Source organism: Myripristis murdjan, chromosome 5 (assembly GCF_902150065.1).
Source record: "Myripristis murdjan chromosome 5, fMyrMur1.1, whole genome shotgun sequence".
Lineage (NCBI taxonomy): Eukaryota > Metazoa > Chordata > Actinopteri > Holocentriformes > Holocentridae > Myripristis > Myripristis murdjan.
This window is the reverse complement of record NC_043984.1, coordinates 4,046,871-4,066,999: the sequence shown is the minus strand read 5'-3', so window position 1 is coordinate 4,066,999 and position 20,129 is coordinate 4,046,871. Positions and strand designations below refer to the sequence as shown.

The 20,129-nt window shown below is 42.4% G+C and overlaps 1 protein-coding gene across 3 annotated transcripts; it reads right to left on the bottom strand.

Moving 5' to 3' along the window:
* Positions 1–2,711: 2,711 nt before the first annotated feature.
* alpl (alkaline phosphatase, biomineralization associated) lies at positions 2,712–17,509 on the bottom strand. 3 transcript variants are annotated; one of them, XM_030051173.1, is made up of 12 exons: positions 17,370–17,509; positions 14,240–14,406; positions 13,408–13,527; positions 11,884–11,999; positions 11,365–11,539; positions 9,995–10,170; positions 8,935–9,075; positions 8,700–8,769; positions 8,434–8,568; positions 6,640–6,831; positions 6,367–6,486; positions 2,712–3,739 (listed from the first exon to the last, which is right to left on the bottom strand). In XM_030051173.1, the coding sequence occupies exons 2-12, from the start codon at positions 14,310–14,312 to the stop codon at positions 3,474–3,476; spliced, it is 1,584 nt and encodes a 527-aa protein (XP_029907033.1). In that variant the 5' UTR covers positions 14,313–14,406; positions 17,370–17,509; the 3' UTR covers positions 2,712–3,473. The 3 variants fall into 3 exon arrangements, with proteins under 3 accessions (XP_029907033.1, XP_029907035.1, XP_029907032.1); XM_030051175.1 differs by lacking the exon at positions 17,370–17,509 and adding an exon at positions 17,004–17,136; XM_030051172.1 differs by lacking the exon at positions 17,370–17,509 and adding an exon at positions 15,839–16,179.
* Between the last annotated feature and the right edge of the window lie 2,620 nt (positions 17,510–20,129).

Below are 20,129 nucleotides of genomic sequence, written 5' to 3'. Positions count from 1 at the left end.
TTATAATCATAACTGGGAGGCTGCATGGAGGGGAATGGCAGAAAGCAAATGAAAATATGTGCAGGAGTCAAAGCCCGGGCCTGATTCTTTCTGCCCTCATTAGCTGGAGAGGGATTAGCCTTCCAAGTCATGAGAAACATGAGCTGGCTTCCCCTCACAGGGGTGATGGAAGCCCAGGGTCTGGAGGCAGGACATGCTCATCACTCCCCAATAATGAATGATTAGAGACTATGAGATTATGAATGGGTCCACAATATGCACAGGCAACGGTGAAGGTACTCAGCATAGCATGCAAAGATTAATAAGTGTAATCGCCAGTGGCTGTTATGAAAAATTCCTCATGAATACAAAATTAGGAAAGAGCAATATTTGAGCCTAAATGAGGCTGATTTCCCAATAACTAATAAAGGTTATCCTATCTCCTACCAGTGCACTTCCACAAAGTGTTCTGTGCCTAGTTATGCGGCAGCATGGCTTTTATTAGAGGCTCAACTGAGCTAAATGATCAGCGAGAGGAATTATTGACGCAGGATGGTCCAGAGTGGGCAAAAGGCGAGTCTCTGCTGTGAAAAAGGAGAACTGGCATCTTCTTGCAGCCTCACTGCTCCTTTTATGCAGCTGCCGCTTAGCCGACAGTCTTGTTTCCTTTTTTTTTGTGATCTAGCCAAGGCTTTGAGTCCCCACTTCACCGGACGCACACCCCCCTTTTTACTTAGTTTCTTTTTTTCAATTATTCAGCCATGCTCTACGGGTCCACAATGAATCAAAGGGCCGGGGATCATGACACGAATTGGAAAGATTGTCCCTGATTCAGAGGCAGAGAAGGACAGATTGATTGATCTTAAATATCATCACTCAAAGCATAAGAGCAGAAATCAAAGGGAGGGGAGAGCAGGTTGAAATGGAAGGCCTCTAGCTGTCACAGCACGCTGCTCCGAGAGATTGAGGCGACGCGTTTAATGAGCGGTTTGATGCCAGTCGTGTCGGGGCGAGTGACGCTTTGATGACACAGTCAGAGCTCATCAGGGTCGATGATGATCCGTATCTACGGCGTGAGGAGTTGCAACACTGGCTTGGGCGCATGTGACACAGCTGAGAGCTTTCACGACAGCATTAGACAAATATGATCTATAATGTTACATCTTGATGAAGAAAGGGTAAAGCCAAATAGCAGCTGTCCAGAGATTAAATATAGTTTCTGTAAATACAATGATTACTGTCATCATAAAACATAAAAAATCTGCACCAACGGTAATTTCTTAGCTGGAAACAACAGGAACAACAGCCGCTCCATAAACAAATGCTGCAATTTCAGAGGCAGTAAATGTACAGTAATTGTAGACATTGTGTGTCTGCTGGCTAGAGAAAGGATAGCCATACATATATATATAACCAGAATGTGGTCTGAGACACAGGGAATGCTGAAAATTATAGTGTTTTCGCTGTGCAAGCCTTAGATATAACTTCATGATACGGACTGTGTGTGAGAAAACTGTGTGTGGAGGCCAGCGCGGGCACTTCTATAGGCGTCACTCATGTGCAGCTGAGATATGAGAGTGCAGACGGGGCCAGCACTGCATAATGTTGTGAGGCAGTTCATTTTAACTCGCTGCCTCGTCATGCTGAAATGAAATTGCAAGCTTGAGCAAGGCAACCGGTTTAAAGCACCATGCAGCGCACCACCAACGCCTGTCCTGGTTGCATCACTTGTTTCATCATTTTGGAAATACGAGAGGCACCGCGAGTCATTCGCGGTGATATGTGAGCGTGTGGAAGTTGGCAGGTTGAGAGAGCACTTGCATATTCATGCTATACAATTTGACACTCATGATTCACCACCAAATGTGGAGCACAAAAGATAAAACAGGATTACAGAACAAATACTCCTATCCCCCTATCTTCAAATCTTAATCAGCCAGAAAGCTTACACAGGCGTGAAGTGCACCCGAGGCCCTTGCTAGATTCCAAGCAGCCAGCATGTGTGCTGATATTGAGAATGTTTCGGTGATAGCGGGGGGACTTCATTTCATACCCGTTTAAACTAAACCGTCCATTTTCATGCTTCAGCCAACATGAGTCCTCCTCTGTTTTCCTAGCGACCACATGATGCCAAGGACCGGAGGAGTGGCTTCAGTCCGGTCACATTCCACTCAAACCACAACAAAGCAGCTGGAAAAGTACAACATACAGTGCACTCTTAAAAATAAAGGATGCACATCAGCTCAGTCCTGTTTGGTGTCTCTAGTTTGGAATATCACCACTTTGTCAGACTGTTTAGGTCGCAATAGCAACTCAGTATGACATAAAGTGCTGTTTTTAAGATGAAGCAAAGCATATAACACCCATATTTGCTGTCCCAAATTGGATTCATGGGGGTGTTAAGTTGCACAACGTTTTTACGAGTGCACTTGATGCACAGGGCAAAGGCAAATGACCTACACAGCTGCTCCCCAAATGTTCTACCGTGCTGCATGTCAGCTGAGCACATGCCGTATCTCAAAATTTTATGACATCATGTGTCCTCTCTTGTGCTTAGCTGTACTTTTTCTGTGTGACTTTGTTGCACTATGAAACACGTTGTGACAAACCGATTACAGAATGTCAAACTAATATCTCAATTTTTAAACAATGTAAGGCAAGAATGTGGTGTTGATGGGAGAGGAATCAAGAGCGTTTTTAGGGAAGTCAAAGGAACCAGACAGCACTCCAAAAAACCATCACAATTTCTTTTATTGGTTAAGAGATTTCACAACTTCTGCTTTTGAATACAATGATAGTAAGGGGGCCTTATCTTTAGTGCATTGTGGGAGAATGCACATACTGCAGGATAACAATTGCATGCCATCTTTTTTCACTTTTATACATTCAAAGGCCTCTGCCTTCTTCAAGAAATTTGCTGTTCCAAATGGAAACCTGTTTCTCTGAGCACACCGTGACACATGAGAGATCTGATGGAAGCTTATGAGGTAGATTCTGTCAACAGAACATTGAATAATATGAAAAAGGGTCAAACATATTCAAACACTTGCAAAGCCAATCTATTCAGTTCGAGAGGGTTTACATTAATTACACGACAGGTTTTCAACAGGCCAGCTAAAAGTGCTTAAAAACCTTCAACAAACTACGATCTCCGAGTATGTGGTTATTTATCCACACAACAACCAATTCAAGCTGACCTTCAGTGTATCAGGGGTGATGCATTATTTCGTAATACAGTTTTGCAAATTCCAACAGGTCTATTTCAACAGACCAAACATGATATAAGTCTGCTTCTCTCTGTTAATAATCAAAATATGAAGGTTAAAATGCCTCAACAGTGGTCCCTTGATCAAAACTGTGAAGAGTAAAATGTGAAGAAATAAAAAAAAGAGCACAAATAGAAATTATAAACTGTATAACGAGTTAAAGGTTGTGTGGGAGTATTAGGCGGATGAATTGGGGAGGGAGGGTGTGAGCAGAGTGTTGGAGGAAGGTCAGCACAGAAGCCATGTGACTGTGAGAAGGGCTGCTATGCTGGAGAAAGCTAGGTTTACAGTGGCCGCCCCGCTGGATGAGTAACAGTGTTCTCTGTTCTGACCGATGCAGGCTGCATATGCCATTACATGGGGGATATAGTTTTGCTCGTGCACGCCGTGCAGCAGGTGAGCCATGGGACCCTTAGAAAACACAGCCACGTCCTCTCCTCCGTGAGTCTCCATAGCCAGAGGCACCGCTGACTGGGCCTGGTAGTTGTTTTCCTCTGAAAGACAGGAACACACCATCAGTCTCCACACACGGTCCTGTTACTTGCATTTGCTTTTCCCTCCTAAAGTCTGTGTAGGCGACTTTTTCCTCATAGTTTTAACAAATCACCATTATATACCGAGGACATAAGTTAAACGGAATGCACTGAGAGGAAAAAAATGCAGTCTTTTCAGGGCTGCTCCTGTGACTGTGATCTCATTCATTAAAATCTGTTCCATGAATTAAACAGCCAATCAGGAAGCATCACATCCTAGTCCATTCACAGCTTGTGCACCTCTCACTTGCCGCCCCTCCCCTGAAAAAACAAGCCTATACCTTAGCTATAGTAGTCTCTTTAAAAGTGAGGGACAAGATTTTGGAAGATTTTTGGCAGTGCACTTGGGTCCACTTCCATTTCTGTTGTACTCTGAGAAGCTGCTGTTTGTAGTTCCAGCACTTCTATGCACATGGGGAAGCGAAACAGGTGGAATGCATTGGCAGAAATGTTCTCAAACACTTACAAAAAGTAAAGTCAATGTTTTTGTACTGTGTGGACAAACTGATGGCTTGTGTAATAACAGAGGCAGAAAGTGAGTTTTCCCACTTGTTTCTGGCTACACCGGAAAAGCCATAAATTAGTCCTCACCCCCAGAGGCCAAAATAACCATCAGATGTTGCCGCTGATGGGTTCCAAGATTGTAACTATGGTAATTTAGCTTACTGTAGCTCGGCTCGCCAGTCTCTACTTCCTCATTGCATCAGAATTGGTCCGCTCACTCTAAAAAATTACTTTCGCAAGGTTTAAAGCATTTAAAGTTCTAGGGACCCAAAATATGTAATTTCTCAATGAAATGTTTTTATTGACATCATTGGGTGTAAAAAAAAAATATCACAAAGCTGCAAGAATCTCAAGTCTGCAAGAATCTGCAGAAACACAACCTCAGTTTTTATTCCTCCAGCCCGTCTCATTGAGCCTTCAGTTATCTTCCACAAGGCTACACAAACAATAGCACCAGCACGTGTTCATTTGATAACACAGCACACAGATTTTGTGCTGTCCCTTGATATACAGGGTGTCCATAAAGTCTCTTTACAATGTAACAAATGTATTACAAAAGCAAATAAACAGACAAATCTGTGGAAATTATTACAAAATGAGGAGTAGATATTGAAGTTTTTTGCCTCATTTAATACACCTCTATATGGGCACCATTAGTTACACACAAAGCACATCAAGACGGTACTGGATATCTTGTCATGTTCGCTGTAGCAGAGCCTTATCAATGGTGGCAAAGGCATCAGGGATCTTTTGCTTCAGGTTGTTGATGTCCAGTGTGATTAAAAACTTGGATAACCACGGAGTACATGGAACAAATCTGATTAACATATCTCATCAATTGCTTTGGTAATAGATTTTTTAAATTGTAAAGAGACTTTGTGGACACCCTGTAGATCCATTTTTTTTTTTTTTTTTTACCGAGAACACAACTCTAATGTCATATCAGAAGCAAAGCACTTCAATCTGATATGGAGCTTCAGTTAGTCAGTTAACATCAGTTGTAGCTGTAGTTGTAGTGTCTCACCTCAATTCTACAAGTTTTTTTTTTTTTTTTTTTTTTTAGATTTTAGGTTTTTAGCCAGTGTAGCTGTAGCAATGTGAGCCAGGAAAATAGTTGCAGCTCTAATAAGACCTGTATCTATTTCAGTTCCAGCTACCAGGATAAATTCTCTTTGCTGGATGGTTGGTTGTTCTTAACTAGGTCCAGACAATACTGTTACCCTACAAGGGGAGCTAAAGCTCACCAAACCCTGCCGGGAAAGGATTACTAGAAGAAAATGCAAAATGCAAGCCCTAAAACTCCATTTTATTACAGTTATTATAATACTAAATAAGAAATCTGTTATTAACTGTGTTTACCATCCCTATAAGGATATTCCACTCTTGGATACTATTACACTGTTACTATATCATCAGTCTGTGATGTCCAGTGCATTCCACAAGTTATTTTGTGATCTGTTGCTATTTCCTTTTTTGCTTATCCACTTTGCCTCAACCTATCCTGTTTACTTGGATTTCAGTTAGTGATCTCCTGCATTTCCCAGAAAGCCATTTGATAAGCCCAAGAAAACATTTTTTTTAACCTAGCTGTGGGTTTCATGTGTGGGAGAGGAGAGTGATAGTGACGTTGACAGTGATTGTAAACGGAACAGAGGGATTTTTTCCAGTTGAGAGAGAGGGCGAGTCACAACCCTTGCGCAAAATGCAGCATATTTTGTGGCCGTGTTGCACATTCATATGGAGAAATGAGCGTCACTTCCTCTTTTACAATGGACTCCTCCTTATGTGCACGTTGAACTTTGGTGCAAAACGACGACTCTAGAAGTGCTCACTCTTTGATTCTGTGCTACAGACACCAAAACCTGGTGTTTACAGTTGATGTTTTAAATTGCTGAAAATTGTTCTGCTCTTATACTCCACTGCAGCTTTTTTTGCTGGATATATCTTGATGTGACATCACAGTTTCTACATTTGGCCAAGTATCCACGGTAACAGGAGAAGTACACCAACGAAGAACATGCTGGATCCAGTAGTGCAATAAGAGCAGCTTCTTTTTAAAAGTGAAAATGCTTGGTTTCACTTACGGTAATCAACAGTCGAGACGTTCTCCCTTGCACCATTAACGACTTTGAAACCTGGTCCGTTCCCATACAGGATGGAAGTGAAGGGTTTCTGGTCAACATCGCTCATCATGGGGGCCAGACCTGTGGAGGAAGACAAAGCACGAGGCCTTGTTATCCAAACCACACCCAACTGAAAGTTCAATTTACAACACATACAGACTTTTCCTTCCACAAAAAAGTGTGCCCAGCATCCCGCATACATGGTCACATTACTGCTTTATCAGGCTCACTTACCAAAAATCGTGTTCCCTCTAGGTGTGTAGCCTCCAAAGTTGAACATGTGGGAATGGTCAGCTGTCACTACAGTCAAGGTATCGTGGATGTTGGTTAGGAGACCCGCTCGTCCAATGGCCCGGTCCATCTCCACAGCCTCGTGCAGCGCCTGCTTGGCCTTGCCCTCATGGTGCCCATGGTCAATACGGCCTCCTGCCAGAGGGACACAAAGGTCTGGTTACGTCTTCGCATGCAAATGAGAAACGTTCAGCCACAGTCATTGTGGACAATCTTCACCTCATCATGACACAGTTTTTTGCTGGCACTGACAGCCATTATCTGTTTTCTTTCAACAGATGCGGTAAAGTGCAAATATTTCACAACACCAAACATCCTGCATGCTACTTTATCTATGTCTGTGGTCATATTTTCAACTGACATGAGTCACTCACAGATAAATAAAATGATAATACTCCTGGCATAATGACTCAGCCAGCCAGTGAGGAGTTATCTGTCACCTTTAACTTGAAATTCACATTAGATTTGTTTTTCTGCACCTTCTGTTCCATTCATACAAGTACTGACTTGCACATTTCCAATCCTTCCTGTCAATCTGGGTTTGGGACATAGGCGTGTGAATCTTTTTGTAAAATCCAATGTGCAAGTTCTGCCAGTTTGTCATGTTGTGTGGTGAAAAATAATTTTTAAATTTTTGGCAATTTGCTTTTTGTTGTTGCTTAAGATTGTGTGTCTTTGTTTTGTGGATTTATTGATAAACTTTATAAAATCTTACAAAGAAATAAGAATAATGTTCTTCAAATCATGTTCATATACTGGTTTTGAATTAGACACCTTTGAATGATCTGACAGGAGAAAGAGCCTCAGGGTTTTTGGTTGGTTGCTTGCATGGACTGAAGCAATACATTGTGCCAAAATACTGTCAATAAATGTTCTAACCAAATCTTTTCATGATTACAAAGCCATACATTCTGGCCTTTTATAATAATTGTAATGTTGAATAAATAGTGCTTCTGTGTATGTATGAAATATGCTGCAAACTATGGATGCTAATGGTTCAGCTGCTGATGTTAATTAGAGAGAAAATGTATTCTTGTGAACACATTTAACCTTGACGGGTGCCACAAATCCATATGTACAGTAACAGAAGTGAGGCAATGCCATAAAATGTTTTCTCTACATGTAACAGAATAAGAGTTATTGCCTTCTGTCTGTTTTACAAAAAGTAATGACAGATGGTCTGTGGGAAAGATGTGGAAAACTACCGCGAGCAAAAAGCGTGTACACAGAATGTGAGAAGACGTAGCAAACTGCCTTGGCCTGCTGGAGAATCAACAGAGCTGGAGGCACCAGATAAGAATGAAACAGAAAACTAAAGTATGCAGAGAATTTTCTGTTCGCTGTTCGGGGCGCAGCTGTGAGGTTGACTTCTTGTGTGCCACGCTCAGTGATGATATTGTAAGAGATTTTTGTCTTGTCACTGTCACAGTGGAATTTGACATAACTGTGACACGACGATTCTCCGATGGAAAGATGAAGGAGATTGATCAATTAGGGAACAAGAGAGGTGACATCATATCTGAAAAAAAAAATGTTTGTGGGTCATTCAGTGCCTTGCTGAAAGGCACTTAAGCAGGGAAGATGCTCATTGACAAGGGGCTTGAACCTACATCCAGTGGCGGAAGGACATAGGCCTCTGTGCTGCCTCTATCTGTTGCTGGAAAAGTCATGTTGTTCTGTTATGTCGCTCACTGTCCAATGGGCCATTTTCAAAAGCAGGTCTTACTACAAACTTGCCTTCCACCAGCAGGTAAAATCCATTGGGGTTCTTTTTCAGGATCTTGATGGCCACATCCACCATCTCTGTCAGTGAGGGATCGGTCTCAAGGTTCCTCTCCAAGTGATAGGGCAGATCCACAGGTTTAAAGAGACCTTGGGTAGCACGGTTCAAACAGAAAGAGGCTATTAAAAGCAGGAATAGCTACAGCCGATGAAATATACATACGGCACTTCATTTACACTTCAATGAGATGCTCATAATGGTGCTGAAGCTGGAAACTCACCCAGTAAGTAATCCACGTTGTTAGGATTCAGTGATAAGAGATCCTTCTTGTTCCATACATAATGGGCTTTCTGTTCGGTTCAAAATGACACAACGGGGAAGCACATTCAGTGTGACTGATAAAACACTGCACACACTTTGAACTTCTAAATGTGTAAGAGTAATTGAGGAGATAAAAGAGCGGGCAGAAAGACTAAGGACATATGCAAAGAAAAAGGAGTGGAGGGGAATCTTACTTTGTCCTTCATTTGGTCAGTCCACTCCTTCACCAAGTTCCTTCCATCCTTCCGGCAGCCGCTGTACTTTGATATGTTGGGATACTCTACATCCGACATGTTTTTGGGGAACATATACTTCCTCCCTCCACCCATAATCACCTGAACATCCAAGAACATAATAAAAAAAAAATGACAACTCTTCATAGGGAGAGCTGTTTTGGGACCAAATTAAAGGGACAGAAAATTTTAACAACAAATGTAATTTGTCACTAAAATTACTTTTACTGTGATCACTGAGTGTATAAAACATCACAAAGTGCAGTATCCAGTCCTTTCTGTGACTCAACAAATGGTAAACAATAACTGTTACCTCTTTAGCATGTTTTGTTCTGTATCTAGATACAGTTGAATGACTTAAGTATCGCAAGCCTTTTTTAAATGATTTTTTTCATTGTTTTTATAAATTCATCAGTTAATTTAAAGTACATATATTGGTATCATATGAAACTAGGAAAAATTTGGCAAGGGAGATACTGGCATGGCCAAACTGGGTTCTCTGGGTACCCAGCAGGTCTCCCTTTGCAGACATGTCCAACTTATGCAAGTCCAACCATGCAGTCCACATGTGCTTGGCCTGTTGTAAAATGGTGTGTTTGTGCAGACTAAACAGTCTTGGAGTTGCATCAGTTGGGTTTGACTGGAAAGCTGAGACTCTTGTGGATTCAATGAGCCACATCTGATTCATGTGTGATGACGTTCGCCCCTATAGCAGCCATTTCATTGCTGTGAAACCATTTTGAAACTTGACATCACTTATAAAATGCCTCTAGGATACCTCCAGGATAATCACAGCCTCATAAAACTTGAAAATGAATGTGAGTATCGAATCGGGAACTAAGCATATGGTCCCAGTCCTAGTGGATAGTAATGTTTATTGAGAAAATGTATATTATTATCTGGGTTTGCCTTCCCTGATGAGATGTCAATGTATACAATGTGCCTGACAATTCAAATTGACCTAAAGTGCTCAGTCAGAAACAGCTCATACACATACATATATATGAATATTGTGACTCACATTAATGTTGGGGATATTTTCAAAGAGTTGTCTGGCGATGTCCTTGCAGCCTGCCTGCACTGCTTCTGCTGGCATCTCATTATCAGAGTACCAGTCCCTGTCCACAGAGTGGGCATAAGCAGCGCTGGGGGTGGCATGGTTAATACGGGTTGTTGTCACTATTCCCACGGACTTGCCTACAGTTGGCACGCACACACACACACACACACACACACACACACACACACACACAATAATAATCTGAATAATAAGCAGTAACACAGTGGTTTTCTTCTGAAATCTCTTCTGGAAGGAAAGTACAAGCAGCAGAGGCCAGTCTAATGGAAGGTGCATTATCTGTCTCTCTTTGTTTTGTGCGGGGTTCATCACAGGAGGTCAACAGTTGCCTGGCATTTCCAGAGAAGAATGATCGGATTTCTCATTATCTCTGACCCCTGAACCTGCTTCCATCCACCCCAACACCCACATCCCCAACCCCCTCCCCTCAACCTGGAGCAGATCCATCATAACCCGTCCTTGTACATCTGTCTTTGTCCCATGATGTTTTTGTTATTTCCTTTTCACAATACCGGGTTATGCAACGTGTTTGCAAGCTGACTGAATAATGCCATAATGCACCCTTACAGAAAACTAGCACATTCTGAAAGAAAACTATACACGTCTGGAGGACTAAACAGATGTAGATCAGTATTGCTCCATGAGTTATTCAGTCATCTAGCAATAGGTAGCCTTCATCTCGCCACACATCAAGACACCCACTATATAAAAGATGTCCCTGTCTGAATACAGCATAGAACTGACAGTGCCACAGTTGATTTGATTCCCACTGAGGCAATCCATACTGAGAATGTACCACTCAGTATTAAATGTACTTGAAACAGCAATGCAAACACACCAAGCTGTCAAAAAGGAGACAAAAACCAAAAGACACATCAAAGGTCACATTACAGTTGGGGGTGCTTTGAGATTAATTGGGAAAAATTAGTGCCTAAAAAACGATCTGTAGTTGTTTTAAATCATAATATATCAAAACGGAACTCTTTCGGTCAAGTTAATGTCGCCACAAAATCATTCCAAGGGTAACTTTGGTTCAAAGGATGAACGAAAAACAAAGGGTATGAGCAGAGGATGGTGAAAAATCATGTTTTAAACGCATCACTTTCATGAATGCTTCAAAGTCATTGCTTTGAGCCATGAAGTTGCAACAAGTATTGCACTTCACATGAACACAGCAGAAACTACAGTCATAATAGGATTTCCTCAGACATAAAACAGATGATGCCACTGGAAAAAAGACAAAGTTTGGCGTGCCTGTGGAGTCAGAAAAATCCATCAAATGGACTTTGGCACTTTATTTAGAGTCACTCTACCTGCATCTTTAGCCCATTTGAGGATGGAGGTCACCTCGTTGCCCTGTGTGGTGTTACACTGGGATCGGACGGCAGCTGCAGTCACGCCCACCGTGCCCTCATTGGCTTTGACCCCGCAGAGGTATGCCGTGGCAGTACCAGCACTGTCGGCCACCTGTGCATTGGTGTTATACGTCTGCAGAAACACATGCCAGAGATGTGTCAGTGGCATTCAAGATGGTTTTGTTAGTTTTTCTGAGATGTTTGTGGTAAGGCTTTTGTGTGATAATGGTATGTCAGCTAAATAACTGTCAACAGTAATGACGCCACTGTTGCACAAAACATAAATAAAAGTAACTGCAAGCTGTACCGATGTCTGCGATGATGTCTGCTTGTATCAGCCATTCCGTAGCATAATACAGTACGGCATATTCTGTGAATAAGCTTATTAGTAGGCATAGGATCAGTCGCAACACCATTAATGGCCACGGCTGGATCAATACGTTGTATTATCCTATATAATTTAATACCACGTCAAACCTTGGCCAAAGCTACAAAGGGGAACTTGTCCATCTCCAGCTGGGTCTCCTCTCCACTCTGTCCGTGCAGCTGCCCCTTCAGAATTCGTGCAGCAGTCACCGTGGGAACGCCCATTCCTAAACAAAAGCAGGTCATCTCTTATAATCAGTTAGATCCATGCATTTTCTCTCAGGGACAGACTGCCTGTCTGCTCATCTCATACGCTTTTTTGTATGTTGCATTTGTTATATTGTGCCCCTGTGCTCGTTAAGCATGACAACACTGTTGCTTTCCTTTGCACGTCAGAATGGGACGACTGCTGTAAGCCCTGATGTAGCCCTAACTGAGCAACCTTTTCATACTGACTGACATTATGGTTGCGCTTCACTAACACGGTGTTGCTTATTGACTGATTCAAAAACAACTTTTGGGGTCACATACAGAGCGGACATCAGATACTTTTTAACTTGTATTCACCAGACCAGGGTCAACAGAATTTTCCATTACTTTTTATGTTTTGGGTTTCTTGCCTGTTCGTGCAAGTTTGTGCCTGTTTCTGCACCACATATGTGGATGTTGCCACATAGGTCAATAAAATGAATGCCTGGAAACATTAACAACCACCCAAAAAAAAAAGGTCCACCAAACAATTTATAATACTAATCTGTGACTGGCAACTTGACAGCTATTGTCGTGGTACGGTAAAACGCACCCAGTGCTTCATAGTGGGAAAACTAAAATTCTAAGGATTGCTTGTTAGTATGTTCCAGTCCAAGGTTTTGCATGATCAATAGAACTATGCAAGACAGCCAAGCATTAGTGAAGCTAAATGTCTCACAAACACTTTTATATAAGGGCTCCGCTGGGGATATAGTTTATGACCCACACTAACGTAATTCTGTTATTTTCCTGCTATGAACGCAACAGGAAATTGTAATAAAACATTTGTGGGGAAAACAATTATTCGGTGCTTTGACTTTCCAAAGCAGAGGATTTTAAATGTAACGTGGCATTTGCAATACCTTAACCACAGTAAGATGGCCATGCATGCAGTGCTGTGCAGGAATGTCATGTTGTGCACATAGTACACACACACAGAGCAGAGGCCCGATGGAGGATAAAGTTTATTGTGTGACCAATGAGCAACCCAGCACAAAGAGAAGCCCACTGATCTGGTGGCAGCACAGTTGTTTTGTTTTCGACTATTCATTCACCTCCTGTGTTTGAAACATTTCAAACATCTAATCCGTCTTCCGCTGGATTACATCGATCCGGTATAATGTAGTTTCAGCTTAAATGAAATTCTTGGCTGGCTGTATTGCCCGTACTTAATCTTCTCCATCAAACATGACAAAAGGGCCCAAGTGCGGTCAAGGCCCTGTATTGACTGTGCAGGTTTTTGGTGATGTGGTTACTGGAAATCAAATTACTGTGTGTGGAGATTACAACCGTAAAGTGGATTAGCGCAGTGTGAGTGGTAATTTCCATCAATTCATGTCACAAATACCAGGATTATAAAACCAGCTGTGTTCTGCCATTGCTTACCATCTCCAAGGAAGAGGATAAGGTTCTTTGCTTTATTCTTATTGAGCTCTTGGAGAGCCAGAGCGTTCTTCAATGTCTTCTGGGCCCATGCGTTCCAAAACTTGGCTTCTTTCTCTTGCTCTATGCATCACAATAGAGAAGTATGGTTAACTTTTAATACCTGGGGGAGTCAACAGAAATAGTCTGTAATATTTTACTTGCAGAATATGTCTCAAATGTTATTTTAAATGCCCTTAGTGTCTCCCACAGTCTTCCATAATCAATAAGGCAACTTAGTTAACATCACAGAGCGGCTTGACTGGTGGTGTCAGTTGGTGCAGGTTTACTTAAGGATATGTTCAAGCTGTATGCATTTCTACTTAATGCCAAATGTGTTGCACCATTGAAACACCATATCATACTTATTTTCAAAATCACATGGACATGGCATACACCATTCCGCAAATATATATCATGGCAGCGCTAGTCGGAACCTCATCTTTTACTGGAGAAAGATGTGCTTTCAGATACTAGGAATTGATATTTTCAACCAGTGTTATGCTTCACCTCCTGTTGTTAAACTCGAAACTTGCCTGTAAAAGACAAATACGGATGTGTTTGTCAGAGGTGGTTTTCAGTGGCGCCACCAAAGTGATGGAGTGCTAAAAATAGTCAGCGTTTCACAAAACAGGATATCCATTAAGATACATAAAATTTGCTCAAGATGGTTCTCAAAAAATATCAAATATCCCAAAAAGTCTCCTGTGTATCTTGGACATCCCTCAGTGAATTTCAAACAGCTTGGTAAGTGCTGCTTTTGTTGCAGCGACTGACTAACAGGAGTGTGACTTACCAGGGAATTGTGGCTTCCCCAGGCTTCCCAAGAGCAGACAGGGGCAGATGATGAGCAAGGTTTTCACTTCCATGTTGTTGTCTCTCTACGGCTGACGTGTTACCCTAGACAGCCATAACATGCCACTTTGAAAAGACCAAGGGAGCCCGTCTGCAGTCGTCTCACTACTGGGAAAGAAAAGAGGGCCCACTAGTAATCAAGTCTTCATCATGTTGTCAAACTGGCTGTGACAACTGCTTTGAACCTTTATTTACTCAAGGATGATTTGACTGAGAACACTTGGTGCTTGTTCCCAGCAACACCCTTCCTCTTTGTTGTGCGTTTGCGAATATTCACATTTGGAACTGTCCAGTCTTGTCAATTGTGTGGCGCCGCTGCAGTTTTAGTTTCTTTCTGAATGGAACAAGATGCCTAGTTTATGACTCAAGAGGCAATACTGTTTGTGCCCTTCCCTTATCTGTTTTTTTTCCCAAAATGACGAAATAGGCAAGATTAAGGCTGTGCAGGAGGCAAACACAATAGTGACAGGAAAGCTACAAGAAACAGCAACAACAACCAGGTTTCATGTCATCAAGGCCATGGAGGAAAGATGCTTCTTTGCACTTAAGCTCATCTCACTTGTGAAAAGCGGATCATTCCGCACATCATCAAGCTTGGCAGCAGAAACAAAAGGGAGCCGTGGTATAAAGTTGAGCTGTAGACCTTGCTGTGAACGTAAGTAGTCACAACAGGGGACCCTATGGATCCTGCCCAGCCAGGCTTTCATCTATAATTATCCACACCCCCCTCCTCTCTTCCCTGTGCTTATAGTCAAGGTCGCTTTAATGGGATTGAGTGCCATAGCACTGAGAGGTTTAATAGCCATAACAAAGCCGATTAACACCAAATGATTGACTGGACACCTCCATCCACGAGGAAAGGAGACTAAACTAAACTAAAACTAAACTATACAAAACAAAGACTCATTATATTTCTTTTTTGTCACTGAATATATGTGTGATGTATATTACCATACATAGAGTCATGTTTTTCTGTGTGATTAGTTCATCCCTAGATTAAAAAAGGTAAATGGTTGAAAAAAAGAAGCAATGCCAAGTATATGCTCACTCTGAGTAAAACTGAAGGTTACACTGATGAAGACATTACTTCCAGGCCAGCAACACCAGAGAAGCTTGTTTATTAAAACCTGGAAAACCTTTCCCTCTGAGCAAAAAAACTAAATATCAGGAATTTACTCACTTTAAGGTTAGCTGTGTGTGAAGTTGAATGTAGTAAATCTCAAACACAGGCACAGTTTTATATTCACAATCAAGCCTGGAACTGCTAACATTTATATGCACTGAGGCATTGCACTACATCTTGTCTCCTGAATAAAGTGTGAAATTCCGGAGAGCTGGCAACAATCACCTCGTCAACACCTCCAAAAGGAAGCTCAGGCTTGCAACTTTGCCCTGTGCCCTGTGGTTTTGGTAAGAAACAAGCCTGAATGAGACAGGATGTAGAAAAAAAGAGAGAAAAGAAGAAGAAGCACTCCTGCACCAGCAGGCACAAGTAAGCAGAGGTACAAAGTGGTAGAACATTAAAGCATTATGCTGTTACCATTTTTGACATGCAGCGGGCCAGTGATAGCTGGTGGTCTCAGAAGCGCATTGGCCCGCCTAGAGGCAGCGAGCCAGCCAGTCTGCAGGTGAAGTAGCAGAGCAGTACCACCACCGCCGCCAGCAGCATGGCGGACAGGAAGGTGGTCACTACCACATTGCCGGTAATAAATCCCTCATCAGCCATGGTAAAAAAGCGTCCCGGTCTGAAGCCCAACTTGAGTCAGGAATTGAGGCTACTGCAAGATCAACACCCCTCAGCTCTGTGCCTGAGCCTCTACAGCAGCCTGCAGCAGGTGTCTGCCAGCTTCCTTCACAATGGCACTTATGGTGTACGCGACCCAGTGGCATGAACTAGCTGCTGCAGCACAGGGATTAGACGTTTATAATGCAGGGCAGTGCAGGGCTCACTGATGGAGGCTCCTAAGGAAGAAGGCTCACCTCTGAAACAATCAGCCAAAACTCCTCATTACTCCCTGCTTTATTCCCACATATGGAAAGCAGATGAGGGCACTTTGAGGTTTTAAGATTGCCACGAATCCATTCTCTTAACATGCTCTCTTAATTTCTATTTACTGTAACTGGTAAAAAAAAAAAAAAAAAAAGGGCAGCAGATCCTACTGCCAATTCTTACTGGGAAATTTGGCTTGTTTCTCATGCCAGGCTGGCTGAACCACCAGTTATACAAAAACAACAGTTACCATATAGATGTGCTGTGACATTTTCTGCATGTTATAGCTTTCCGGCCAGTTAAATGAAAGATCTGTCTTGTAACTCAGCATGAATAAATATTGACAAATGGTAGAAAAACTGGTAATAACATTAGTTATTAACCTATGTCAACAATCAAACAGGTCATTAAAAAAACAATGCTCTCTAGCTTTGCTCTATGCACTGTGGGGTGATATATCATTGCCTCTATAGACTCCATGGCTTGTGGTGGTCTCCATTTCAAGGACTCCCCCAAGGTAGATGTGCAGCTCCATCCAAGAAGACCATGTCCTTAAATTCCATGTCTGATTTTGTTGTAAGATGTGAGTTGGTGTAGAATTGGAATATACAGTAGCTACTTCCTGTGCTGAGTGGAAACTGTAATTCTTATGCAATCTTTTAGTGAGTGCCACATTAATGCCACGAATTAAACTACATTGCTGAGGACCCCCTACCTTAATGAAGTCTTGTTGCAAAGTTGCTGTCCACTGAAATGGATAAGATTGTATCTTTTACAGAGGTTCCTCCAAATACTGGCAAACCTTGAGGAAGAAAACTGGTGGTGGTGCCGGTGCAGCAGCAAACTGAAAATCTCTTACATCTTAAAATCCAAAGTGATGCGTTTTGGCACGAGTTCAAAAGAGGAATAAACAGGAGCAGCAGGAGATGCTGAGAGGAACATGAATCAACACGGTAGCCTGCTGCAACCCCTCAGGCCAACTTGTCTCATGGAATTTCTCTCCAAACTCCCCAGCCGGCTGGCAGAGTGTCCCCACAACCCCCCGCACCGAAAAAAAAAAGTTTATGGTAGTTTTACTTACTGCAAGTGGGTTTGCTGATTAAACTTGCATCGATAAAGTGGCGTCCTTTCACATCCAGTGCTTCACTAATGTGTCCTCGTCGGTGCTTTGGCAGTCCTTTTTATAAGGCCACTGTTGTCTGACTCCAGCTCCGGGGGGCTGAGAATAGCAGCCTGTATCCCATGGTGGAGAGAAAAAACCATACCATGCCTGTATGCTGCTATGGGGAGACGATGGATGGTGAGCTCCCCCTGTCTGTCGACCGATGAATTGCTTCAACTGGGGGAGTGGAGGAGAGCACCCTAACGGACTGACTCACTGGCTGACTGCATTAATACACTCCTGATCAAAATTTTAAGACCAGTTAAAAAATTGCTACAATCTACATTTTGCACTGTTGGATCTTAAGAAGGTTCTAAGTAACTAAGTAGTAAAATGCAAAAAGAAGAAATGGGAGTGAAACAAAAACTAAATTTGAGTAAGCAATTTATTGCAAACAACCATTAAACTGAAATAGGCTGTTCATCAGCTGATCAAAAGTTTAAGACCATAAAAAAAAACCTAATATAGAAATAAAACTTTCAAAAAAGGACTCAGTAATGAGTAGCTGCGCCATTCTTGTTAATCACCTCAAAAATTCGTTTCGGCATGCTTGATGCTAGTGTTTCCAGAAGGCTAGTGGGAATGTTGCTCCAAGTGGTGAAGATGGCTTCACAGAGGGCATCCACTGTCTGGAACTGGTGTCCATTTCTGTAAACCTCCCTTGCCATCCAACCCCAAATGTTCTCAATTGGATTTAGATCAGGGGAACACGCAGGATGGTTCTAAAGAGTGATGTTATTTCTCTGGAAGAAGTCCTTTGTCAGGCGGGCATTGTGAACTGCAGCATTGAAAAACCCAGTTATTACCACACAGACGATGGCCTTCACTCATGAGGGATGCCCCCTGCAACATCTCCACATAGCCAGCTGCCGTTTGAAGCCTCTGCACAACCTGAAGCTCCATTGTTCCATTGAAGGAAAAAGACCCCTAGATCATGATGGTGCCCCCTCCACTGTGCCGTGTAGAAAACATCTCAGGTGGGATCTCCTTGTCATGCCAGTAATGTGGGAAGCCATCAGGACTGTCAAGGTTCAATTTTTTCTCATCAGAGAATAAAACTTTCTTCCACCTTTCAATGTCCCATGCTTGGTGCTCTCGTGCAAACTCCAAACGGGCAATTTTGTGCCGTTGAAGGAGACGAGGCCTTTGAAGACGTTTTTTGTTCTTAAAACCCTTCTCTTGCAGATGCTGTCTGATGGTTATGGGACTGCAGTTGGCACCAGTGAAAAGCTTAATTTGGGCCGAGGATCGTCCCATGTGTTGACGGACAGCCAATTGGATCCTCCGGCTCAGGGCTGGTGAAATTTTTTTGGGTCTACCATGTTCAGGCACTCCAAAAATGCCCCCCCCAATATTGCTGGAATATATTAGCAATTCAATAGCAAATTCAATATCTGCCCCCCCCCAATGTTGAAATGGTGGTTTTGGCCCTGCTCAGGATGTTTTAAGAAGTTAAAAATGACTGTCTTACTGTTCAACCTCAGCAGCAATGGCACACTGTGAGGGCCTTGTTGTTGGGCCTTGCTTATGCAGCTCAACAATCCGACTGCGTTCAAGGAGAAAAAGCTTTTTTGCCTTTGCCATCAGGAGGTCATGACAGTGTGGATACCTGACAGAAAATGACACTGAATCCACATTTTTGTGAATATTTGGGCTTTTAAAGGCAGTGGTCTTAAACTTTTGATCAGCTGATGAACAGCCAATTTCAGTTTAAGCAATTTTTCAACTGGTCTTAAAATTTTAATCAGGACTGTATATAACATGTGTAGGTGCTCTATCTATCTATCTATATATCTATTTTCAACTTAATTCAAAGGTACTTTATTGGCATGGGAAACAGATGTTTCCATTGCCAATGCAAGTGTGTGTGTGTGTGTGTGTGTGTGTGTGTGTGTGTGTGTGTGTGTGTGTGTTAGTGAGAGAGAGAGAGAGAGAGAGAGAGAGAGAGAGAGAGTAAAAAAAATGACTGAAAGGGAAAAACAAGTGTTCAGTGCAAATGGAATACACAGGAATACACAGTCTATCTATCTATCTATCTATCTATCTATCTATCTATCTATCTATCTATCTATCATCCACTGGGGTGAAGGCTTGCTGTTTCCAGTGGTGTCCTTTGGGGGTCACTGTAACACTGTACCTGTGGTCTGGTCACAGCAGTGATCTGGTGGCTGTCGTCCTGCCTGCACTGTGTTGTGAGTCCTGTTTGACTGCAGTAAGATATATATCCTATGTTGGCTGATTTTCTTTTGATTGGAAACATTTTAGGATTATGAGAATCAATCAGGACCCCCCCACCCCCCCATGAAAACTGTCTGTAAGCTGTCCTGACCCCCATGTTAGTCAGTTTAATGACCTCAGTTCACTTTATACTATTTTTGTATTCCCTGAAGAATTTTCTGTGGCAGCTACAATGTTTGACCCTTCCAGCTGCACTCAGTCAAGGCTGGGCTGTGATAATAACTACACTGTCCCCTCCAAAATGGCTTACAGGGCTACTGAAGTTGTTTCTGTTCCCTAAATCATTGATCATTGCTTTTTATCGGTTCATTAAATGGCCTGTGCAGATCTGGCACTCATCAGCAGCTGGGTTCAATGTATGGAAAAATCATTATTTACAGAGCAGAGCCATGGACGTACAAAGTGAGACAGGCTGAGATGTTTCTCCTCTCCCTACTTCCG